The sequence below is a fragment of the Ascaphus truei genome, chromosome 1 (genome assembly GCF_040206685.1).
Source record: "Ascaphus truei isolate aAscTru1 chromosome 1, aAscTru1.hap1, whole genome shotgun sequence".
Lineage (NCBI taxonomy): Eukaryota > Metazoa > Chordata > Amphibia > Anura > Ascaphidae > Ascaphus > Ascaphus truei.
The window spans coordinates 417,295,100-417,322,214 of record NC_134483.1 but is presented as its reverse complement, the minus strand read 5'-3'; the positions used below and the strand labels follow the sequence as shown (position 1 = coordinate 417,322,214).

The window sequence follows — 27,115 nt, the reverse complement described above, 5'->3', positions numbered from 1 at the left end:
CAGATACTTTATCCTATCCTTTATCATGGCTACTGTCCCACACCCACAGACCGGGCCGGACTGAGAAGGGCCATAAGAAGGGCTTGTTGAATGTAAGACTAGATGTTTGATATTGACCAAACAACACAGACATTCTCGAGTAATAGGAGCTGGGACACAAGAAGAAGAAATGTGAGTTCCAATCTGACCAGTGTCAATTCTTGGTCAAATTGCTTTCTCACTTTACCTCACTAGAGTCAGTAAAATAATAATGTGCGTCTTCAAACCGAACATGTGCACAAAGCCTTTAGGGGGATATTCTATTGTGCCGAAGCGGTCGATCGGGATGTTTTCAGACGAAATTCACCATTGAAGTATCATGCCCCGGGGAGGCTAAAAATGTGTAGCATCGTGGCGACGTATTGCCATGACAACGTGATGCCACCATCATCCGGGACGCCGCAATCACGTGATCGCGAGTGCTGGAGGGACTGTGATACCCTTGTGCTGCCGCCCCTCTGTCACGCAAAGGGTTACAGGAGTCATTTCTTATATTACCTACAGAAGCAATGAATTTGGCCAAGATGCAAAAACAGGAGGGGCATGTTTACGCTTACCGGTATGCCAAGAGCTTTGAGGATATTCATTTTACACATTGGACAGGTGCGGTGATCTAGTAGCCAGGGATCCACGCAGGATTTGTGAAACAGATGTCTGCAATGACAAACAAACAAAGGAAACAAACTGTGGCACTCTGTCAGCGCACATCCTGCACATGCTTTGCGATGACAGAACTCTGATTCTATGTATATTGTTACGTATCCTGCACTGTGAGCACGGAGGGTAGAAAGTAACAAAGTGGCAGCAAATCCCTCATTCCAGCTTTTGGTGGTTATCAATTTCTTGCACAGTTACGAAAAAATGGTACGTTTGTGTGTCACTGTCCTCTCCTTGAACCTCTGTACTGAAGGAAAGCTTTTAAAGTAGAAATCCCTGCTGCTCAACTCTGTTTTCGGCATACATGTGCCAAACTCCATTTCCAAGAAGCTAAGCATTAAAGACAAGGCAATGGATTATCCAAAGTTTTTATAGTACTTAAGTCAAATGAAATACGTTAAGAATAAAAACTAGCTACCATGGACCGCCACAGTTATTACATAAGACAAAAGAAATATATCAAGAATGGAATATGCTCTATGACGTATTCCCCTGGCAGTGTTACATAAACATGCACATTTTTATATCCCTCCAGATAACAATTATTCCTGTTTGTTGAATATCATGTCAACAGTGCTCCAATTAATCTGAATGCAAAACAAAAGCTATTTTGTGGAGACTAAGAGGATGTTTGACGCACTCTAAAAAAAAAAAAATGACATAAGAAAACAGCATGTTTGATAACACATCATAATACAATATTTATCTGATGGTAAATCAACTTCAGAATTATATCAACTTCAAGGGATGAAAGTGTTAAACAGTTCCATACATTATGGAACGGCAGCCACAGTGTAGGTTAAAACGTCTGGAGGGCATAAAGCACAAATTCATTTTACAGAGGGAATGGTCCTGTGGAGTGAGTCCATAAGAAGGGCTTCCTGAATATAAGAGGAGATGTTTAATATTGACCCAAGAACACAGACATTCTCGAGTAATAGGAGCTGGGACACAAGAAGCAGAAATGTGAGTTCCAATTAGACCAGTGTCAATTCTTGGTCAAATTGCTTTCTCACTTTACCTCACTAGAGTCAGTAAAATAATAATGTCCGTCTTCAAACAGAACATGTGCACAACACCTTTAGGGGGATATTCTATTGTGCCGAAGTGGCCGACCGGGCTGTTTTCAGACGAAATTCACCATTGAAGCCTTAGGCCATCGCCGCTAGTAAAAGTTATATTTCGCTTTGCGGCGGCGTCGCGGGCTTCCGGGCATTTGATTTGTTCAGGGGCTGTCACATGAGGCGACAGCCTTTGAAAAAGCAAATATTCCCGGCTTCCAAAGTCCGTGACGCGACATTGCTCCGTCGCATTGCCGCCGTCGCGCTTACTTTAAGCGCACGCGGCGGTGGCAATGTATTTGTTTTTGGGCGGCGGCGCGTCGCGGGCACTATATGCGCGGCCTTAGACTTAATTAACAACCTCTGAAGTTTTGAGGTTAAAACTAAGTTTAAAGGTGTAGACCTACATAAGAGCAAAAATGATAATACTGGTCAGCTTAAAGGCCTACGTCTTGATAACAACCTTGTTTTGTAAAATTGATCATCTAATCTTTACCTGGTGAGCAAAATGGAACTTTTCAGGCAGGGCCGGTGCAACCAGTAGGCGACCTAGGGCGGCACATTTTGGGGGAGGCAGTAGAGGCTGGAAGCAGAGCAGGCTGCTCTCCTCCGATTCTCCACTGCAGCAGGAATTGCTATTCAGGTCAGTGGAAGGGGGTGCAAAAAATGGAGGGGAACGGGGGGGTGCAAAAACAGAGGGGGAGGGTAGGGGAAGTGCAGAAATGGAGGGGGAGTGTAAAAACAGAGGGAGAAGTGGGGGAGTGCAAAAAAATGGAGAAGTTTGCAAAAATGGAGGGAGAGATGGAGGGGAGTGCAAAAAAATGGAAGGGGAGGGGGTAAAACAACAGCGGGGAAGGAGGGGGGGGAAAAATCAAAGGGATGGGGGGGTGTAAAAATGGAATAAGAGAGGAGTGGGGGGAGAGAGAGGGGTGGGAGGGAGAGAAAGGGGTGGGGGGAAGAGAGGGGTGGGGAATAGACGGGTGGGGGAGAGAGAGAAGGGGGAGGGTGGAGTGAGGGAGGTGGGGAGAGAGAGAGAGAATTGGGTGGGGGAGAGAGTGAGTGGAGTGGGGAGAGAGAGAACAAAAGGGGGGTTGAGAGAGAGAGGATTGTGTTGGGCATGTCCAACCAACATACAAAAGATTACGGAAGGTTGAAGGTTCACCTAGGGTGCCCAATACCCTTCCCCCAGCCATATTGTCAGTACACTGTAAATTCTCTGGATATGAGAAAAGTATCCTGTCATGCTAATAATCTATCATTAACTCTTTAAGCACCAAGGATGTTTTATACCACTGAGTGCTGAAGAAATGTTGGAGTTTTTGGTGCTAGCAATATTCCACAGAAATGTTAATATTTTTTATTATAAACCTAGACAAATCATGGGGTTTTTTTTTCCAGGAGAACCTGTATAATATAAATATATCTACATTATGACTTAATGTTGCTACAGAACCTTCAGACCAAATGAAAAAAAAGCATTTTTTTAAATGTTTTGTTATATCCTAGTTAATATGATCCTGGATAAATCCTTCATTTGATGTCACAGATGTAGCCCATCTACCCCCCCCCCCCCCAGGGAGATTCTAACCGCTACCAGGTGCATGATGGTGCGGCACATACCTGTGAGACAGAGCAGGAGGCCGGAGAACTCCGCAGTGGTATGGGGAGGTATCAAACCAGGCTCTCAGTAATGATTCCTCTGTAGCGCAGTGCCTCCAGCCCAGGAGGATCCTGGTGGAGCCAGGATGGTCCTCATAGGCAACTCTTCTTATGTGCTCACATGTCAAACATCACACCAGAGATTATATATAACTGGAGTTTATTTGATATATCATAGATATCTCAGGTTCCATTCCCTGAAGGCAGTACCCCGGGCTTGAGGTCCTGAGCACTCCTCCTCAGCATACCTTACGCCCTAACAGGGCAAGGCCTCAGCCCACTCCTATCCAGGAGAGACTGTCTTGTGCTTCATCCACGCAGGGAGATCAGCACAGAACTAACTCCCAGAAAAATTTACTTTAACATCTAGAGGGAAACCCCCTCCTTCCCAGGGGAGTGGCTTGTAAGTCGGCCTCCTATCAGGCTGCTGAAGTATACTACTTCTACTGCTGAAGCATAATACTACTCCTGAACTGTATTAACTAACATGCATATGATGACATAACCAGGCCCTGCAGGATTTGCTCCCAACACTGCCCACTCTTTACTGGGACTTACAGTGCTGGAGGGGCCAGATAATTAGTAGCGCAAGGGGACTTGGTTCCACCCTCCCTCTGGTTTTGATATCCCTCACGACCCCGCATGAGGGCATAACATCACACCACATTTTTATGTAATAAAAGCACAACATGGTAATATTATAACATAACTGATTCCACCCTGGTAATGTGTCCACCCCTTCAGATATTTTAGACCACACATTTGGGGTAACCACCACCGGGGACACAAGTCGAGGGGACCGGGGCCTATATCGGTTGTCACAGTCAGATCCGTGGGGACTAAGTTCAGGGCTGGGTGGATGGTCAGAGCGGAGTGATGTGGCAGAACGGAGCGATGGGGCAGAACGGTGCGAGTCCAGCACCTCAAAGTCTCGTTCAGCCGGGCATATAGTGTTCCGTACCCCAACTTTGTTGGCAACTGGAGAGGTCATTCCATATTAGGGCCTGCAACTGTCCTCACCCGGGAGTGGAAACAGCGACAGATGGAGACTTAGCAAGGCCTCCCATGCCCCGAATGGCAGAGGGGCTATTCCGCTTGTCATGCCCCTGATTCCGTGCCCTGCACTGCTGCAACAAAATGTTCTCCGTAGACATACTCACTGATGCAGCAGGGGCGGTTGCAGGATCAAGAAAATAAACAGTACGAGATCCCTCCGCGCTGATCATCTCGTCCGGGCACTCGGCATTGGCAGCTGCCACATAGGCTCGATCTCAGCCCTCGCAGATGGCTTTACACTGCAACTGGAGCTGGGAAATTTCTCCAGGGACATCTGTCCGGCGATGATCGACATCCCGAATCAACACTCCCTGGTAAATGTTAGGGCCCATCGATGGACGCCCCTGCGCTGTCCTGCCAGAAGCTCGCAGATCCAGCTGTGGATGGTACCTCCGGTGGGAGCAGGGCATCAAGGGCATGGCGGGCATCGCTTGGCCGTGCCTGTCCAGGCAACGGCTCGCAAAGGCGCAGATCGTAGTGGGAACTGACTGGAAAGCAGAAGGAGACTCACGCCGTTGCACACTGGCCGGTGTGGACTCAGGTACGTCTGCTGTTACGATTTCTTCCACAGGGCTGGAGAGACAGCTGATGTTAGTTCCCATGGCTCCCAGAGAACCCACTCCAAAATCCATACTTTTTGAACTGCGGCTCCCATACCATATTTCGGAACCGACCAGGTGGCGAAGCAGTGTCTAGTAATCTGGCCAGTAGGTCTCAGAAGGCTGTCCAGCCATATCCAAACATTCTTGGAGAAACTCTGTGATATCGGGAAGTTCCCCAGTGTGCAGTATGGTCTTGGAAGTCTCCGCTCCAGGTCACTAGAGGCAGAGGTACGGTGCATTGCATTCACAGCACCGGGAAGAGGATCCCAGTGCAGGTCCCTCCCGATCACACAACGGGCAGACCAAGTGAAGAAAGTTCTCCCCATCGTTGGGAAGTAATAGTAGACTTCCTGGGAGGGCAAAGTGAGTGCCTTGCTTCTCATCCATCGTCGCAACTATCTGGGAGGGAGCGGTTAGGCATGTGTCTGCTCAGCAATACTACCACGTGTGACTGTGACCAAGTCCCCACATCCGCTGCTCGGCAGTAGGTAGACACGCCTTCAGCTCTTCCCTCTGGTAATTCAGTAGTACAACTGTAGAGAACAGGGTGCGCCTTGGCTTTTGCGCCAAACCCGGATAATTCTGCAAAGAGCGCGCGGCTAGGCTTAGCGCCAAGCCCAGAGATTTGCAGACAGTCTTGCAACTTTGCACAAGTTGCCATGCGGTCTCCCGTTTTTCGGCGGGAACCACTTTAGTATGGCTGCAGCTCCTCAAACAGAGGTCTAGGTTGCATGCAGATCAAGCGCCCCTCCACGGATACCTGCCCACACACACAGAACAGAATTGCACTGTGTAGGCCGTAGTTACCTTGGGTGAGGCCCCGGGGCAACTACCCTCACAACTCTTCTTAGTAATGAGCTGCACGGTGCAGGCCGCAGCTCCCTTCGGTGCGGCCTCTCGGACACTATCCCCGCACCACTTCATAGTAATAGAACTGCACGGTGCAGGCCATAGCTTCAGAGTCCGGCCCTTTCATACATCCCATACATCCCCTGGCACAATACCCCCACACCACTTCTTAGTAATAGAACTGCACGGCAGCCCCCTGGGGGAGGGGGGACTGCCATAATATAGCTGCAGCTCCTCAAACAAGGTCCTGGCTGCCTGAAAGTCAAGCGCCCCTCCTCGGATGCCTGCCCACATACAGAACTTACTTCGGAGAACAAAACTGCATGGCTCAGGCCGCAGCTCCCTTCGGTGAAGCCTCTGGGCAACTGTCTCTGCACCTCTTCTTGGTACTTAGTGACTACACACACACTGCACATGCATGTAACTTGGAGAGGAGGGGTCCATGTGGTAGCTCCATTTTGGTGGGGAGCCGGTCCTCAAGATCCCATAGGGTCCCCTATGGACACTACACCCATGGGCCCTCTGGCTTGGCGTAATAGGAGAGTACCTCCTTTTCTTGTTGGCTGCAAAAGCCTGTCCTGATGTTATCTCAGCAGTAGCTCCAAATGTAGCCCATCTCCCCCCCCCCTGGAGGGAGATTCTAACTGCTACCGGGTGCATGATGGTGTGGTGTATACCTGTGAGGTAGAACAGGAGGCCGGAGAACTCCGGTGATGGTTCCTCTGTAGCGCAGCGCCTCCAGCCCATGAGGATCCTGGTGCAGCCACTCTTCATGTGCTCACATGTCAAACATCACACCAGAGATGATATAATGTAACTGGGGTTTATTTGGTACATCATAGATATCACAGGCTCCATTCCCTGAAGGCAGTACCCCGGGCTTGAGGCCTTGAGCACCCCTCCTCAGCATACCTTACCCCCTAACAGGGCAAGGCCTCAGCCCACTCCTATCCAGGAGAGACTGTCCTGTGCTTCATCCACGCAGGGAGATCAGCACAGAACTAACTCCCAGAAACATTTACTCTAATCCAGTGTTTCTCAACAAGGTTTCGCAGAACCGCGGGGTTCTGTGGAGCAGTCCCAGGGGTTCCGCCTAGCTGCCCGCACTCACTGTGTGGCCCACGGCGGCTTTCCTGGCTCTCCCCCTTCTCCCTTCCCTCCCCCCGAGCCCGCTCATAGGACTGCAGGATCGCGCTCTAGCAGTGCGGAACTTCCGGTGCCTGCTGCTAGCTAGTGAGCATGTGAATGCAGTCCTGCATGCTCTGTAGTTAGCTGCCACCGCATCCTGCCCACCGCCACCTCTCGCCGCCGTAGGAGCCCGCTGCCGCCTCCTGCTCACGCCGCCTGAGGTAGGCATATGGGGGGGGAGATGTGAGATACATTGGGAAGGGGGGTGGGGAGTGATATGAGATACAGGGGGGGTGATGTGAGATGCAGGGGGGTGGGGATATGAGGTGATGTGAGATGCAAGGGGGTGGGTATATGATGATTGTGCAGGGTGCTTGGGGAGATATATGAGGATGATGATGATGAAGAAGGGTGCTGGGGGAGATATATGAGGATGAAGATGATGAAGGGTGCTGGGGGAGATATATGAGGATGAAGATGATGAAGGGTGCTGGGGGAGATATATGAGGATGATGATGATGATGCTGAAGGGTGCTGGGGGAGATATATGAGAATAATGATGAGGGGTGCTGCGGGAGATAAGATGATGATGATGATTTTACCCGTGCAGATTGATTTTTTTTAAAATATGTATTGGGGGGTGGGAGTCATTTAAAAATGTATTGGGGCGTTGGGGGTCTTTTTAATATGTATTGGGGGGCGGGGGTCTTTTATAAATATACTGGGTGGTGGGGGTATTTTTAAAATGTATTGGGGCGGCAGGGGTCTTTTTAAAATGTATTGGGATGGCGGGGGTCTTTTTAAAATATATTGAGGAGGCGGGGGTCTTTTTAAAATGTATTGGGACGGCGGGGGTCTTTTTAAAATATATTGAGGAGGCGGGGGTCTTTTTAAAATGTATTGGGGCGGCTCAGGTCTTTTTAACATGTATTGGGGCGGCGGGGCATTTTCAATATGTATTCGCGGTGCGGGTATTTCTATTATGTATTGCAGGTGGGGTTACATGTATTTAGGGAGGTGGGGTTTTTTGGTATGTATTTTGTGGGGGGGATTGAGTGAGAGTGGGTAATTGACGGAAGGTAGGGGCGAGTGAGAGGAGAGAGGGGGGGGAGTGAGTGAGGAAAAGAGGGAGTAAGAGTGAGATGCAAGGCACATAAATACATGCGAGGCGGGAGGAGGGGAGTGAGTGAGACGGAGGAGAGAGAAATACATGGTAGAGGGTGGGAAATAGAGGGGGCTCGTGAGGTGTGAAATTAACCTATATGTGTCAGTCATTTAGGGGTTCACCGAGATTTTTCGAAAAACTTCAAGGGTTCCTCCAAACAAAAAAGGTTGGGAATCACTGCTCTAACCTCTAGAGGGACCCCTCCTTCCCAGGGGAGTGGCTTGTAAGCCGGCCTCCTATCAGGCTGCTCCTGAACTGTATTAGGCCTCGTTCAAGGTGCTGGCTTCGGAGGGCGGGCGTGCTGACGTGCGTGCTGTCGTGAGCAACAAAGTATTCAATTTGAATACTTATTGTCAGGGTAGCAACTGCCCTGCCTCCGAAGCCAGGCGTTGCCGCTGACGACAGCTTCAGTAAACGAAAATTTCGTTTCTTGGAGCTGAAGCAGCGTCACAGGGACCAAGGCAGCTAGTCTTCAGAATGATTTCATGACTGCAGCTTGGATACTTTACCCTGCCGTCTGTAGCCCCGCCCCCTCCCCAACGCTGAAAAGTCTGCTGGGGGATAATCACATGTCGCCCAGCAAACTCCCAGCACTGCCTCCCTCACGCCCTCCCTCCGAGTCCTCAGCTGGCTCCCTGAACGAGCCCTTAGGCTGCGTCCATAGACACTGTAGCTGTGCGGAGGCTGAGGGAAAGCCAATTTAAAAAGATTAAAAAAAATGAAAACATTTTAGGGCAAATTTGGAATATATGTTAACAATTGCAAAAACAAAACCATTGAGTATTCTGAAAAAATATTACAATATTCTGAAAAAATATTACAATTTTGACAATGTTCAATAATTTACAAATATTTTGGAAAATGTCATAATAAAATAAAACGCAACTTGAATTTTGACACATTCATCCATCTCTATCGCTCACCCATTCCCGGATTCATGCCACTTTGTAGGACCTTCCCAGAAGCTCAGCTCCGAGCACCAGCCATATTAAATATCCATGGCTGGAGAACACAGTATACTCTAGACAAATAGTGGGGTTTTCTGGAGGCAAATTCCACTCAAGATTGAAAGAGGGGACATCCCTATTTAAACTTCATGTGAGGATAACTCCAAACTACCTAAGACCCTAGGAACTTCCACACAGATTCTCATACAAAGAGTTATAAATCACAGGAGAAGCAAACAGACAAGACACCAGTGAATTCTGGGGTCTCACTGAAGAACTCCTTGGAAAGGTAGGGTGGCAGCTTTTGGGTCAGGCTACAGTAGCAATCAGTTACCAAAGATGTTTGAGGTACACATATTCTGCAATGTCTCCATATGACATAATGTTAGACTTAGATTGCAAATTTAAAAATGGAGTAAATGGCAATTTGTAGTCAGAGCTGCAAAAGACTAAAATAATATAGTCATTACCACACATTAGTCCTGCTCCACATTGAAGATGAAATGGTAAAGTACTGCGGAGAATCTTATAAAAAAAGGTACGTTTTAGAGAACAATGACAGAGGCTTGCTTCTCCCTAATGAATCCTTCTGATGCCAACAGCATTCACCAACAACATTAATTATTTATTGCACTTCTGTGTGGATTTTGAGTCTTGGCATATACAACAGTAAACAAAAAATCCCCAATGCAATCAAATATGGCAAATTATTCATTCTAATTATACTGCGGTATATTTGAGGTCACTTTGTCAGTAGCATTCCTGTTGGCACAATTAAAAATATATAAATATATAATACTGTGGGATTGTGTTTTGATCTTGCTGAGATTGTGTATGTCTAATTGTAAATCCTGGCCCCAGAGTGTCTAGTAGATGCCCAATAATCACCCCCTAATTAATACCAGGTGCCAAAGGTCATAAACTAGACAGAGAAAGAATCCCTGTAATTAAATGGTTAATGAGGACGAGTTGTGCAGGCGAAAAATGAAAACACGACCTTGGAATTAGGTGCTAATGTAATAATATTAGTCTCTATAGTATAGTTTTAAGCTTGTTGAGCTTAATCTGTTATTCTAAAATGATTAATGTAATTAAGGAGCTCGAACCTGTAAATCAGAAATGCAGTGATGTGGAAGCTATTAAGGTTTTTTAAATCCATTCACAAACTCAGCTGGGCTGGAAAAAAACAACATGTTGAAGAACTGAAGTGATGTATCTGTGGAATGTCGATGCTAGATTTGTGCGCTGTAGCTAGTGGCGGGTGGTGAGATCTATATAGGGCAGAGTAAAAATTCCAAGCACAATGACGTTTGAAAAGAATGTTTCATCACATGCAATAGTGGAGACTATTGTTTGTTTATTGTGTGACTAAAAAGGAAAGAATGACCCATAACAAGACCAGCACAAGGAAGAAAAGTGCAAAGGTTCAGCACACCGATTAACTTGACCAATATCATAGTGCGTAGAGATATGTGAATGCCTTGAAAAAAAAAATTCTTTTTTTTTTTTTTTTATGCAATTTCTCCTACATTTCCAGTTAAAATTTTTTTTTTTTTTTTCAAAAGTCACTTTGCTCAAAGTTTGGACAATTGGACAAAACATTTTTGCAAAGTTGTGCCCCATTTGTTGTATAAAATAACACGTAACAAGTTAGATTTCCTAGAGATTACACACAGGTCTAGTTGTAGGTGTGATTATTGAATTTGTGGTTTAATTGCCATCTTGAATTCCTACACTAGGGGATCCGAGTTCAACCCCAACTACTGGATACGCTGTCTCATTTCATTTTCTTCACTTTGGAAGTCATCACGAATACCAGAAATATTGGTGTATTAATGTCTCTCAAGGTAATCTTTTTTGCTGCAGTGAGATATAGTTTTGTAAATAATGTTAAGTACTATATGACGAAGACAAAATATTCTTTGTTTCAGCTGGATTGTATTGTCACATTTTATCTAGATATAACAAATAAATATGTAATACTTATGCATAATTTATTCAATGTAAAAATACGTAATAATAATCTTTGCATCAAAGCTAAGGCCTTAAAATGCATCAGCAAATCGTGAAAAAAATAGAATTGAAAAAAAGGTGAAAATTGCAGCAACAGTGATTTTACTGCCACGAAAGAGACAGAATGACAGCAGTCCTGTATAATTTAATGAGCTTTGCTCTGAATTGAAAACCACAGATGTTCAACAGACAAGGAAACATTTTCTTGGAAAACGTGTTCCTTCTCCGTTACAATTATTTGTAAGCGGCCTTTAAATGTTGCTGTCTTTCCACCCTGGCTGCGAATGTGTATGGAGGTGGTTTCAATACGTTTTCCATTAGGGCTCTGTTTTTAATTTAAAACTATGCAGCGCTGCCTTGGAAGGGAAGTAGCACATGAGTTTGTCTGCATCCAGTACTGACTTTGCTTTATTGGTGTGTCTCTGACACTGATCCCTAGTCAAAGAACATTGCCAGCACTTTATATGATTTTTATTTTATTTGAAACTAAACATTATTGAGTTATCAACCCTTTCAGTGCTGGAGGTAGCGCGGCACCAGACGTGCCATGACGCCTCCCCCCCCCTCCCTTGGGCACATCGCGATCATGTGACCGCTCCTCAAAGCAATCCCTCAATGGTGCAGTAACGGATTCCGGAGACGGAAGAGGAGTCCTCTTCCACCTCCCCGCGTTCTGCGCACTACCGGGACGCAGAACCCGATCTCTCCAGGGACGTGAGCGTACAAAGTCCATGACGTAGGGGCTCCAGGAGTGCTGACCCCATAACATAGTGGTATATACCAGCAATATACTTGCGATTTGAGGTACCGGTGCTCCGTGGTTCAGGGAAAAAACCTGTCTGGTGTAATTTCAAGGTATATAAACAAAGTGGAGGATCCAGGGCTCTACGGATTTTAGAAAATAATTTATTCTAGGCACACACAACGTTTCGAGCTGTACAAAGCTCTTTCAGTCAGTCACTTGAGAAAGAGCTTTGTACAGCTCGAAACGTTGTGTGTGCCTAGAATAAATTATTTTCTAAAATCCGTAGAGCCCTGGATCCTTACCTATGTGAGACACATCCCTGACTACAAAACAACAAACAGGGTTATATTTATGTAGCCTGGTCTCCCCCCCCCCCCCCCCGGCCCACGCATACCTCTTACCTCCGCTGCTGCTAGGAGTGCAGCAAGGCAAGGAGGTTGTTGCCGAGCGACTGGGTTGCAGGCGGTGACCAGTGGCTCCCGCTACAAGGCACAGCCATCTTGATTGTGCGCACGCATGTGCAGAGAGGTACCAGAGCCCAGGCAGCCATTAGGAAACTCACGAATGCGCAGTGAAGCGCGAACGGCTGCCATTACCAGTATAGGGCTCCGCAGAGCAGTATAGGGCTCCGCAGTATAGGGATCCAGCATCTGGGCTGCGATCACATGCAGACGCACAGCTAATAGAGCTGCAGAATTCTCCTGCCGGCAAACTAGATACATTTGGCGCACTTGGACCTCGCTAGTCTGTCGGGAGCCGGACAGCAAGGGGATAGGTAAGGTCCAGGGAGAGGTGCTCCGCTGGACTAGGCCAGATTACCCCTGTAGGTTCCGGATAGGCCCCAATCACCCTCAGCTTGTGGATGCTATAGGGAAGGCCCTAGTCAAGGACGCTTCCCCAGTAGTTGCTATAGTGAGGGCGCAGCACACCGGTGACGGACGCCACGCTGTGTGCCAGGCCTGGGACCAAACCCTCAATACAGAGACTATACGAAGGTGGGACCCTCCAGCTGGATACCACTTCACGTGGAGGCGGACACCATCGCTGACGGCGACGGCGTGGGACCGGATGGATCCCTGTCTTCAGTGGTGATACCGTGGGATGGAGCTCCTGGCAGGTATCATACTACCAACAAGTGCACTAACAAACAATCCACGGGCTAGTGCTTACACTGGGGATAGGGGATTGACATTGTGGGATGGACACTAAGGCTCTGGTGCCACCGCACTCCTATGTACTGTGGGGATACTACTCCAGTGTATGTTCATATATTGTGTTATCTGTTATTATAAGTACATGCTAGTAAATACGGGTATATCATACCTGGTGTATACTTGTTATATTGTCCTGGAAAGGGGCTATCCCACTGCGTGAGGATCCCTTCCAGGTGGAGGCGCTGTATGTGTGTAAGTAATAGGTCACCCCAGGCTCCCCTCTGCGGAGAATCAGGCCTCCTGTAAGCCATCCAGGTAAAGCGCACGGTAGCTTCCCTAGACACAGGGGAAAGGGGGCTACATTTATTTACATCATCTATCCCCTTACTGGCAACCTATTTACATTTGAGGCTCCTCCACTTACACCTCTATCGAACCAGGGGTCAGAGCTCATTACAACTCCACATATACTCACTGATGACATCACAGATCACCATGACTACCATGAGAGTGGTGCTAATTATATTCTATCCTCCCAAACCAGGTGGCATGATAAACACCTTCCAGAAAGTGGGCATGGTTACAGCTTTCTCTGCCCAGCAACTCCACACATTGATGAGAAACAGTAACACTGTAGTTACCCATACAGTTAACCCAATTTAATTAATCCATTAATCCCTTAAATGAATATAGTAAAACCTCCAAAGGGGGGTTACAAATGTTAAAATGTCAGAGCAGGAGTAAAATAGCTGTGTGTCTCAACCATATTGTGTGTGTGTGTACACACACACACACACACACACACACACACACACACACACACACACACACACACACACACACGGACAGCAGTGTCATGTACTTGAATAAGAACAGTGGAAAAGTATGGAGCTTTGATATGTGCATTTGAAAATAGCCAGATGCATGTCCCAGTCGTAGCTACCAACAGAACCATCGGACTGAATTTGGGCCACATTAAAAATTATTTCACAAAATTAACTGTTTCATTGTCTATAGACCTCAAAATACAAACAATGATTAATTTCAAGTCCATTGTAGCTGTATAATACTAATACAATGTAAGGTATCTGCATAACTGTAAGCCCCCTTGTCTGGCTCTTAAGGAGTTTACATCAGTCTCTGTACATGGCAATGCTCAATCTTGGTTACCTTGTCAGGGTGCAAGCTGGGCGTTGGTAAGAAATGATGGGCACCAAGAACTTTAAACACAGTCTCACATATTATATATATAGTGCATCTTCTATAGCCACTTGAGTGTCCTTTGGCTATACTGTTTGTGCTGCCTCTCGGCTCGCCAGGGAGGTGCTGAGGATTTATACTGTTACTTATAGGATCCCTAAGCTTTATAGCATCGGAAGTGCTCAATAGCCACTGGGCCCCTGATGGGCCAGTACTACTCTCTGTCTGTGATCAGCTTCCCATCTTGGGTACTGAATGCCACCATATGGCCTTCTGGGTGAGAGGCAGGTGCGGACCCTCTGATGGGGCTGGTTCAACTATGCCTGTGGATTCCCCTCTGGGCATCGGTTGCATATCTGTGAACTGTTAGAGTAGTGTGGAGCCATCTCTGTGGGACGCTATCTAAAACAGGGCACTGTCCACACTAGAAACAATACAAGTTATCCTTATCCAAGACCTATCTATACGCTGAACTTATATACACTATACACAGTGAAGTCCCACCTCTGTCTCCTCCAGGGACCTTACTTTCTAGAAGCCTCTTCCCTCTATACATATCGCGCCATGTCACAATCACTGGGCAGAAGAGGGTGGGGCTATGATTCTGCCTAGTCACCCAGCACCATGTGATGGTGAAGGTGCATTACTTTGTGTGGACCCACACACTTAACCCCTTAAAGCTATAGTAATACCAAAGGGGGGTTACAGTACAATTAGTGAACAGTTGGTATGACCTCTTTACCCTCTCCCCATTGGGTATAATACTTAATTTAGGTTAAAGGTGATGGGCGCCTGTTTTATTTAGTGTGTTGTGGGGCATGTGACGATATGGGCAATGAGGCTCTTATAATAAAGGTGAAGCCCAGCCATTGCCCTACCTTCTGGATGAATATACAGGGTTACCCTGTATATACATACTATTGTGCCTCATTTGGCCAAGTATATTATGTGAATGTATGCATAAACCTTTATTTTCTGTGTAATGGACATGCAGGGCAGAGAAAACCTTTGTTCAGTCCACATCTGTAGAAATGACTATTGCTGGGACTGGAGGGGGAGGGTGTGTAATCAACACTGGTTAACTGTGACTCTGAGGGCACGGCCATTGTTCAGGTCATCAATCTCCACAGAAGGTACTGTATCCACTTGAAATAGGACACTGGGGTTTAAAAATCCAACTGACTCAGGCATTAGGTAGTGATTCCCAATCAGGGTTCCGCTTAGCCACCTGCACTCACTGCGGCCTGGCTTTCCTGGCTCTTCCACTCCCCCTCCTCCCCCCCGCCCCCTGATCCCACTCTCAGGACGTAGGAGCGTGCTCTAGCAGTGTGGCACTTCCGATGCCTGCAGCTAGCTAGATCACGTGCAGTCCTCGCCGCTACCTCCTGCCGCAGCCTCATGCCTCCTGCCCGCATCCTCACTTCGTTGCCGCCAGGCATATGGTATGGTATGGGGGGAGGGGAGGGAGATCCTTGGTGGCTTGGCTACGGGGGAGGGAGATCCGTGGTGGTTAGGCATGTGAGCTACGGGGGGAGGGAGAATCCATGGTGGCTTGGCTTGGTTTGTGAGCTACGGAGAGGAGGGAGATCCGTTGTGGCTAGGCTTGTGAGCTACAGGGGGGAGAGGGAGATCAGTGGTGGCTTGGCTTGCGAGCTACAGGGGTTAGGGGGAGGGAGATTCGTGGTGGCTTGGCTTGTGAGCTGCAGCGGGGGGAGATGCAGGGGGTGATGAAAGACGCAGGGGTGAGAGTGATGTGAGATGCAGGGGGAGGTGATGTGAGATGCAGGAGTGTGGGTATAGGAGGATGATGATGAAGAGAGGTGTGGGGGGAGATATGAAGATGATGATGATGAGGGGTGCTGGGGAAATATGATGATGGGGGGTGTTGGGGGAGATATATGAGGATGATAATGAGGGGAGCTGGGGAATATATATGAGGATGATGATGATGAGGGATGCTGGAGAGATATATGAGGATGATGATGATGAGGGGTGCTGGGGGAGATACATGAGGATGATGATGATGAGGGGTGCTGGAGAGATATATGAGTATGATGATGATGAGGGGTGCTGGGGGAGATATATGAGGATGATGATGATGAGGGGTGCTGGGGGGAGATATATAAGGATGATGATGAGGGATGCTAGGGGAGATATATGAGGATGATGAGGGGTTCGGGGGGAGATATATGAGGATGATGATGAGGGATGCTGGGGGACATATATGAGGATGATGATGATGATGAGGGGTGCTGGGGGATATATGAGGATGATGATGAAAAATATAATTATGAAGGTTTTAATGCATAGGAAGGTGATTGTGGCACAGCAAGGACCCCGTAGCCAGGAGAAGCCGGAAGTTACGTTATCAGGAGAAGCAAAGCGGCGACGAGTCTGAGGAGTCGAGACCGCACGGCTGATGGGAGACACCGGCATCCTTTTCTATTGCTGTTGACCTGTCGGCTGGAGCACCACCACTGGGGACTACCCATCAATTTGATTAATTCGGTGGAGGACTACGGAGATTTTCCAGGAACGCGAGTTCTATTGGTATAGGTGTTACATATCTTGCACATCTCCGGGGACCCGCAGGCTAGTGGGATAGTTTCAGAACTTTGGAGTGGTCTAGGGGAGGTTTGTTCCACTTGCATTGGGCTCACGAGTGGGGTTCTAACAGTGTCTCTTCCCCCTCATTCTGTCCCCCTCCCACCCGTTTGCCTTTACAGGCGGGCGGATACTTTAGTACTCCTTATTCATTCCTCCTACTGTACAGCACTTTTGTTGTTACAAGACTTTATCAGCAGTCCTATCTCTGTACCTGATTGGAGCATCGGCTCTGGACTCATATGCCGCCGCCAGGCATATCGGATGGGGGGGAGGGGAGGGAGATCCGTGGTGGCTAGGCTTGTGAGCTATGGGAGGAGAGAGAATCCATGGTGGCTTGGCTTGTGAGCTACCGGGGGAGGGAGATCTGTGGTGGCTTGGCTTGTGAGCTACGGGGGGGGGGGGGTGGCAGATCTGTGGTGGCTTGCCTTGTGATCTACAAGGGGGGGAGATCTGTGGTGGCTTGGCTTGTGAGCTATGCATCCGTGGTGGCTTGGCTTGTAAGCTATGGGGGGAGAGGGAGATCCATGGTGGCTTGGCTTGTGAGCTACAGGGGGGGAGAGGGAGATCTGTGGTGGCTTGGCTTGTGAGCTATGGGGGGAGATGCAGGGGGTGATGTGAGATGCAGGAGGGTGGGTATAGGAGGATGATGATGACGAGAAGTGCTGGGGGAGATTTATGAGGATGATGATGGGTGTTGGGGGAGATATGAGGATGATGATGAGGGTTGCTGGGGGAGATTTATGAGGATGATGATGATGAGGGGTGCTGGGGGAGATATACGAGGATGATGATGAGGGATGCTGCGGTAGATATGAGGATGATGATGATTAAAAAGATAATTATGAAGTTTTAACGTGTAGGAAGGTGATTGTGGCACAGCGATGATCCCGTAGCCAGGAGAAGCCGGAAGTTATGTTATTAGGAGAAGCAGAGCGGCGACGAGTCTGAGGAGTCGAGACCGCACGGCTGATGGGAGACACCGGCATCCTTTTCTATTGCTGTTCACCTGTCGGCTGGAGCACGCACCATAGGGGACTACCCATCCATTTGATTAATTCGGTGGAGGACTACAGAGGTTTTCCAGGAACGTGAGTACTATTGGTATATGTGTTACATATCTTACACATCTCCGGGAACCCGCAGGCTAGTGGGACAGTTTCAGGACTTTGGAGTGGTCTAGGGGAGGTTTATTCAGCTTGCATTGGGCTCACGAGTGGGGTTCTAGCAGTGTGTCTTCCACCCTCATTCCGTCCCCCTCCCACCCGTTTGCCTTTACAGGCGGGCAGATACTTTAGTACTCCTTATTCATTCCTCCTACTGTACAGCACTATCGTTGTTACAAGACTTTACCAGCAGTCCTATCTCTGTACCTGATTGGAGCATCGGCTCTCGACTCATACCCTCTGCCAAGTTATCCCAAATCATTAGCAGAGTTCTTTCATAAATTTTAGACATGTGGAAATATGTAAAGAGATCTCGTGTATCTGAAGAAGATGAAGAGAAGAGTGCTGGTAATACTGTAATGTTGAAAGTGAGGTTAGTAAGAATACTCATCAGCCAAGTTCAAGTACCGAAGGACGGGACAAATACAAAGAAATATCGTCACTACAGCAAAAGTTATTTAGCAATGGGTTTTATATGGACTGAAGATAAACACCATCCGACTCCGTTGTGTATTGTTTGCGGGGAAAAGCTAACAAATACTGCTATGGTCCCAGCTAAATTAAATCAACATTTTTTTTTACTAATCACAGTAATTTGTCAAATAAATCTGCTGACTACTTTAAATGGCTTTTGGACTCACAAGGAAAACAGTGTATGTTTTTTGAGAAAAAAAAGTAACTTTTAGTGAGAAAGCTCAAGAAGCCAGCTACTTACTTAGCTTGTTGCACAAAAAATGAAAATTCACACTATCGTTGAGAATCTAATCATGCCTGCCTGTGAAATCAATGCTAGGCAAAGAAGCTGTAAGTGAAATAGAGAAGATTCATGTACAGGCATACCCCGCATTAACGTACGCAATGGGACCGGAGCATGTATGTAAAGCGAAAATGTACTTAAAGTGAAGCACTAACTTTTTCACACTTATCGATGCATTTACTGTACTGCAATCGTCATACACTGGCGACACACTTTATTCGAGCTCGGCTAGTCCCACGAATTCGGGTATACCCGGGTGTATTGAGGTTTGTGACTGTTTTCTGCCCGAGTGCATTGAGGTATTTTCCAGGCAGGGATTGAAGCATTTTATTCCCGCTGGCTGCAATACTGCACAGTATATATATATATATATACTGCATTACAATTCATGAATTTATGCCATCTGGTAGACACGCGAAGCATTGCAGCCTATTAAATCCTAATCATTATCATTTAACAGATCAGCCACCCGTCAGCCAGGCATGAACCCAGGCTGGGAAGGCAAACGCAACGAGGCTTGTCAGAGGTGAGGAGCGGCGCATTCCAGGTATCTCCCAGGTACATACTGGGTATTTGCTCAAATAAAGTGTGTCGGTGCAGTATACGTGCATAACTGATGTAACCAACGCATTTGTAACAGGCTCTATAGTCTCCCCGCTTGCGCACAGCTTCGGTACAGGTAGGGAGCCAGTATTGCTGTTCAGGACGTGCTGACAGGCGCATGCGTGAGCTGCCGTTTGCCTATTGGGCGATATGTACTTACTCGCGAGTGTACTTAAAGTGAGTGTCCTTAAACCGGGGTATGCCTGTATCTAATAATACTATTAGTAGGTGTGTAGATGACATGTCACGAGATATTGAAGAGGTTCTGTCTGAAACGCTAAAAAAATAGTAATTTCGCGATCCAAGTTGACGAGTCTACAGACATAACAAGTAAAACTGTTGGCATTTGCAAGATTTGAGTACAATGGAGAAATAAGTGAAAACTTTCTTTGTTGCAAGGAACTTGAGCAAACTTGTCATGGGCAAGATGTGTGCAACATGTTGTCTTCTTATTTAGAGTCTCTGGGTTTATCGTGGAATCCTTGTATTGGAATATGCACAGATGGCGCCCCCTTAATGATTGGCTCAATAAAGGGATTTTTTTTACTCTTGTCAAAAAGAAAAAATCCAGATGTTATTACGGCCCACTTCTTTCTTCATAGAGAAGTTCTTGTTTCTAAAACGATTGGAGAAGATTTGAAACAGGTTCTTGATACAGCTATTAACATAGTTGACTTTATTAAGCAGGGTCCACTGCTGTCCCCCATGTTTGCTAACATTTGTGAAAACATGGGAAAAGACCACGTGACGCTTCTTCTACACACCGAAGTTAGATGGCTTTCAAGGGGAAAAGTGCTGACACGCATATTTGAACTACGAGAGTAGCTCCAGATTTACTTCAGAGAAAACAATAATAGTTTTTTTTCCAACTATCTTGAAGACGAATCGTGGCTGCTGAAACTAGCATACCTGGCAGATATTTATGAACACCTAAATATGTTGAACACCAACATGCAAGGTCCCAAGGAAAATATTTTGACGTGTACAGACAAACTTGTAGCATTCAAAAATAAAATTGGTGTTTGGAAAAAACCTTTTTAAAAAGGAATTTTTTAAATGTCCCCCCACATTTCTCAGCTACAGAGCAATACAACGGACAACCACCGTGAAGCCATTATGCCCCAGATTTACGGCCATATGGAATCTCTGGCTGAAAAGCTTGGCAAATACTTCCCTTCTTTGTCATCGGAAGAGTATGATTGGTTCAGGAACCCGTTCACAGACTATTCAAGCAGCTCAGAAAATATACTCAGCCTTCAGGAAGAAGAACAATTGACTGAACTGAAGTGTGATCGCACATTAAAAATTTAATTTAATGAACTGTCATTAGATGTGCTTTGGATATCAGTGAAAACAGAGTTTTCTGCCATCTCCCAGAAAGCAATAAACATATTGCTACAATTCTCAATGCCATACTTGTGTGAGCAAGCATTTTCGTGTTTAACGAATATAAAAACCAAACAGAAGAATAGACTGTTGTCAGTGGAAGAAGAACTTTGTGTGTGTCTAACAAAGCTGCGACCACGGATTAAGTAGTTGTGTTCAAAAATTAGACTGTAAGCTCCTCGGGGCAGGGACTCCTTTTCCTTAATGTTACTTTTATGTCTAAAGCACTTATTCCCATGCTCTGTTATTTATATTATCTGTTATTTATTTCATTACCACGTGTATTACTACTGTGAAGCGCTATGTACATTAATGGCGCTATATAAATAAAGACATACAATACAATACAAAAAAGCAAGCCCAAGTTTCACATTAAAATAGGAGACAATTAGAATCAATGTTATTCTATTGAAACTTGTATTATTTTCAATTGTGAATGTATTATAAAACATTCAAATGGAACTTGTTTTTTGTTAACGACTTAAGAAAAAAACAACTATATTAAGCCAAAATCATTACAAAATATATACACATTGTTTATTCAAAAGTATGAGTTAATTATTAATTATTAACCCTACTGCTTTACACATCTATTGCCTTAATATCTATCTTTTCAGAGATATCTATCTTTTCAGGATGCTTCCATCCTCCCCTATGAAGGTTCCGGGTGAGAATCGAACCGCAGAAGTTTGAATAAAACTATTGTTTGCACTTCAAACCAGTGAGTATTTCAAAAGTAAAATGTATTCCTCGACTTTTCACAGCCGAAACATCGAGGAATAAATTTCACTTTTGCCTGTCCTCTTCTATCCACCTTTGTACCTGACTGAATTTGGACTGTTTGTACTCCACATCAAATCTTGTAATTACATGAAGTGAGTGTCTTGCTTCCTGATCTATACACACACTACTTTTTTGTAAAAAAAAAAAAAGTTTCGGCACTCAGGGCCGCTGACAGATTTTCCGAGTGCCCACCCTCCCTTTTCCCTCCCCCCCACACATCCACTTCTTTCCCCCCTAATCCCCCTGCAACAAGGGCCATCTTAACGTATGGGCACGCTGGGCAGTTGCCCGGGGGCCCCACAGCAGAGGGGGGCCCCACAGCAGAGGGGGGCCCCACAGCAGAGGGGGGCCTCACGCGCCCGGCCCATTCGTGCCCACCATACGGTTGCCAGGTGTCTGGTTTTAACCCGGACAGGCCGGTAATTCTGCTGCCTGTCCTCTGGTATTACCATTGTTGCGGCAGTGGCAGCGCGAGGGCTGGCATGGTCAGTGACGAGGGCAGGCGAGCATTAAGTGCTGAGAGGGTGGAGGCAGAGAGAGGGAGGGCCGGGACGGTGGCTGAGCAGAGCAAGGAGGACCGGTGTGCTGTCACTGATTGGAGTAGAGGACAGCCAACCAGAGGGCAGCGGGGGCGGAGCCTACACCCCGGCGGGCCAGAGACATATGCTGTGCTGTCTGTGTCCTGCAGTAGATAGGTAAAGTACAATGTGGGGGGTATATTTAATATATATGGGTGTTGTAGGGGTATATTTAATATATGGGGATGGTAGGGGCATATTTAATATATATGGGGGTTGTAGGGGTATATTTAATATATATGGGGGTGGTAGGGGTATATTTTATATGTATTGGGGAGGTGGGGGTATATTTTATATGTATTGGGTTTGTGGGGGATATTTTATATGTATTGGGGTGGTGGTGGGATATTTAAAATATATATGGGGGTGGTAGGGGTATATTTTATATATATGGGGGTGGTAGGGGTATATTTTATATGTATGGGTGTGGTGAGGCTATGGGGCTACATTTTATATGTATTGGGGAGGTGGGGTTATATTTTATATGTATTGGGGAGGTGGGGTTATATTTTATATGTATTGGGGAGGTGGGGTTATATTTTATATGTATTTGGGAGCGTGTTTTTTTATATATATATGTATTGGGGGCGTCACAACTTTTACCATTGTGTCCATCGCTCTCCTCCCCGCCGCGGCTCCTGGCACCCCGGCTTGCTCTCCCCCTGCCCGGCACCGCTCGCTCTCCGCCCACCCAGCACCCCGGCTCGCGTCACAACCGCTTGCAGCCTAGCAGTGCAGCACTTCCGGTGCCTGCTGCTGCTAGTGAGCGCGTGAGAGGCTGGGAGCGACAGTGTAGGCAGGGCCCCGTGCACTGCTTTGCCCAGGGGCCCCTAATGTTGTTAAGATGGCCCTGCCTGCAACTCCACCACCCCACCTCTCTCCCCACACCCCCTCTCTCCCCCCCACACTCAATAACTCCCCCTTCCCCAATACACATGAAGTCTCCCAATACACATAATAACCACCCCATCTCCCCAATAGACATACTAACCCCCCAATACACATAATACACCCCCATTATACATAATATCCTCCTCCCCCAATAATTAACACAGACACACACCAGTCACTTATTGTTGAAACCTGTTGCTTGATACATATACCTAAACTTTTTGTTCTTTATTGCCTCATTCTATTACTATTATTCTGCCAATAGTTTCTTCTTTATAAACTCCTTTGCTAATGGGGAGGCTTACTGTTAATAACTGTAAAAGCTATTTGTAGTAAAATAAAAATCTATCACCTTTGTCACATAGTAGTCGGTTTCTACCTTGTTTAAAAAAAAAAATTATATACATTAAAATGGAACTTGTTTTTTGTTAATGACTTTAGAAAAAAAACAACTATATTAAGCCAAAATCATTACAAAATATATACATTGTTTATTCAAAAGTATGAGTTAATTATTAACCCTACTGCTTTACACGTCTATTGCCCACAATATCTATCTTTTCAGAGGATGCTTCCATCCTCCCCTATGAAGGTTCCAGGTTAGAATTGAACCGCAGAAGTTTGAATAAAACTATTGTTTGCACTTCAAAACAGTGAGTATTTCAAAAGTAAAATGTATTCCTCGACTTTTCACAGCCGAAACATCGAGGAATAAATTTCACTTTTGCCTGTCCTCTTCTATCCACCTTTGTACCTGACTGAATTTGATACTCTGAAATGCAGGTTTGAAGAGAGATACGTGGAAGACCGAGGGAATCTTCATCGCGGGTGGAAAGCTACCGGATTGATCTTCTCCACAATGGGGTAGGGCCCCAGGTATCTGGGTGCTAGCTTGAGGGTAGGCACTTTGATTAGAAAGTTCTTCAAAGAACGAAAGAAGCCACTCCTTGTCCCCAGGTTTAAATTCAGGAGTCCCACGGCAGTGGCGATCGGCCTGACGTTTCTGTCTAGAGATGGCCGTCTTAAGGTTCTCCTGGATTCCTCTCCAGGATCTTTGTAAGAACAAGATCCGTTCATCAGCCGCTGGAACATCAGAGGATGAGGTGTCGATGGGGAGTCGGGATGGATGGAACCCAAAGTTGATGAAGAATGGTGAATTTTGAGTGGATTCATTCCGTAGGGAATTGTGAGCGAATTCAGCCCAGGGCAGGAGGTCCACCCAATCGTCCTGTGTATCCGCAATGAAACAGCGTAGGTACTGCTCCAGCGTCTGGTTGGTTCTCTCCATCTGCCCATTAGACTGTGGGTGATACCCGGAGGAAAAATGAAGGGAGATGCCTAGTCTTTGGGAAAACGCACGCCAGAATTTGGAAATAAATTGGGGGCCCCGATCAGACACGATGGTTAATGGAACACCATGAAAGCGAAAGACCTCTTGGACAAAAATATCAGCAAGGGAAGAAGAGTTTGGTAAACCTTTGAGAGGAACAAAGAGAGATTGCTTCGAAAATCGGTCGATGATTACAAGAATGGTATTCATACCCTTGGAGACAGGTAACTCTACAATAAAGTCCATAGCCAAATGGTTCCATGGTCGATTGGGAATGGGAAGGGGGTGTAGAAATTCTTGGGGTCTGTTACGGGGTGTCCTGTTGCGGGAACAAGTCAGACAAGCCTTGACGAATTCTTCAACGTCTGAATTAATCCTTGGCCACCAAAAAGTTCTAGTGATAAGGTCGGGTGTCCTCTTGGCCCCGGGTGTCAGGCGGATCTAACAGAGTGACCCCATTCCAGAATCCTCCTGCGGAAGCAAGGTGCGGCGAAGAGGCGACCATCAGGAACCTCTAGACCCTCCGGGATGTTGGTCTGATCTTCAAGAATTTTGTCCAGCACGTTGAAGGTATTAGCAGCAAGAATACATTTAGCAGGAAGGATGGTCTCCAGTTTAACCTCTGGCTTATCCTCGATACTGAACTGGCGGGAAAGTGCGTCGGCCTTCAAATTTTTAGATCCTGGTATAAACGAAATTATATAATTAAAGCGGGGGGAAAAAAGTGACCATCTAGCTTGACGAGCTCCTAGACGCTGGGCAGTCTCAATATAAAGAAGGTTTTTGTGATCCGTAAGGATGGTAATAGGTGTCTCTGTACCCTCAAGCAAGTGTCTCCACTCCTCCAGAGCGAGCTTGATGGCCAGTAACTCACAGTTGCCGACGTCATAGTTCTGTTGGGCTGTGGAAATTTTTTTGGAAAAAAAGCGCAGGGGTGGAGTCTGGCCTGGGGAGACTTCATCTGGATAAGATAGCTCCAGCTCCAATGTCAGAAGCATCCACCTCGAGAGTAAGTGGGAGACTGATGTCTGGATGAGTTAAGATGGGTGCCGAAACGAAGGCCTCTTTAAGGCACTTGAAGGATTGAGTGGCTGTAGGCTGCCAAGAGGAAGTATCTGCCCCTTTTTTAGTAAGGGCAACAATGGGAGCGACAATGGACGAAAAGTTCCTGATAAATCTCCTATAATAGTTGGCAAAACCCAGGAATCTTTGAATGGCCTTGTGAGACGTCGGAATGGGCCAATCCAAGACCGCTTTGAGTATGGCAAAACCATCGTCCGAGATAATGTATCCCAGAAATGATTTAGAACTTCGGTGGAATTGACATTTCTCCAGTTTGGCATACAAATGGTTCTCACGGAGGCGAACTAGTACCTGCTTGACATGTTTGATGTGCTCTGGGAGAGATTTGGAAAAGATTAGAATATCGTCGAGATACCCAATTAGGAAGTGATTGAGAAGGTATCTGAAAATCTCTGAAAAAAATCTTGAAAAACCGCTGGAGCATTGCAAAGGCCAAACGGCATGACCAAGTATTCATAGTGGCCGTCTCGTGTGTTGAATGCCGTTTTCCACTCGTCGCCCGACCGGATCCTCACCAAGTTGTAAGCGCCCCGAAGATCAAGCTTGGTGACTATAGTTGCTCCCTGTAAGCGGTCAAACAGTTCTGAGATTAAAGGTAGGGGATACCGATTTTTGAGAGTAATCTTGTTCAAGCCTCTATAATCAATGCAAGGACTGAGCGGGCCATCTTTCTTTTTCACAAAAAAGAAGCCTGCACCGGCAGGGGAAGAAGATTTGCGTATGAACCCTTTTTTTAGGTTCTCCTGTATGTAGTCAGACATGGCTCTGGTCTCTGGGAGAGAAAGTGGGTAGGATCTCCCTTGGGGGAAAGTGGAACCAGGCAGAAGGTCAATAGGACAGTCAAAGGATCGGTGTGGGGGTAATGCTTCGGACTTGACTTTGTCAAAGACGTCATGGAAACTCCAGTAAACATCAGGTAAGGAGGACTGCTCCACAACGGGTGTCGTCAGACTGCAGATTTGTTGCATCGAGGGAGCGCAGGACGTGGCACACTGGGTGTTCCAAGTGATGGGCCTCTCGTTGGTCCAGTTGATGAGAGGATTGTGGCGTTAAAGCCACGGAAGCCCCAGGATAATCTCTACGGAGGGCGAGTGGATGACGTCGAGAGAAATCCTCTCCATATGGACCCCGTCAATAAAAAGAGTCAGTTCAATGGTCTGCAGGACGATAAAGGCCGGTTGGAGTGGCCTTCCGTCGATGGCCTCTAAGCCCACAGGATTCTTCCTCTTGGTGAAGGGAATGTTGTTCTTCTGGGCGAATACTCGATCTATAAAGTTGTCCCCGGATCCGGAATCGATGAAGGCCACAGCTGGGATGCAGAAAGTCCCGGTACTCAGAGAAACAAAAATAAGATCCTACTAGGGAGGATCTTTTCTTTCTTTTCAGGGAAACGAGAGCGTGTTCCCAATGAGACTCCCCGGGGACTCACTGGGAGCTGGCGTTTCCCGTCTTGAGGGGACAGCGAAGAGCCTGGTGTCCAGGCTTGCCGCAGTAGAGACAAAGACCGGCGGAGCGGCGACGCTGTTTCTCGGCAGAAGATAGCTTACTCCCTCCTAGTTGCATGGGCTCTAGGGCATCCAAAGAAACGGGTTCCGGAGAAGGAAGACGGAAGGCGTGTGGTCTGATAGGGAGTTGACGGTGTCGTGAACTTTCTGCTCT

General features: G+C 46.7%; 1 protein-coding gene across 1 annotated transcript in view; it reads right to left on the bottom strand.

Moving 5' to 3' along the window:
- Positions 1-27,115, bottom strand: part of RNF150 (ring finger protein 150) — a 195,418-nt gene that overhangs the window by 24,301 nt on the left and 144,002 nt on the right. The window contains exon 5 of the mRNA XM_075614783.1: positions 597-693. Within this exon, the coding sequence (XP_075470898.1) occupies positions 597-693 (97 nt within the window). The remainder of the gene's footprint in view (positions 1-596; positions 694-27,115) is intronic.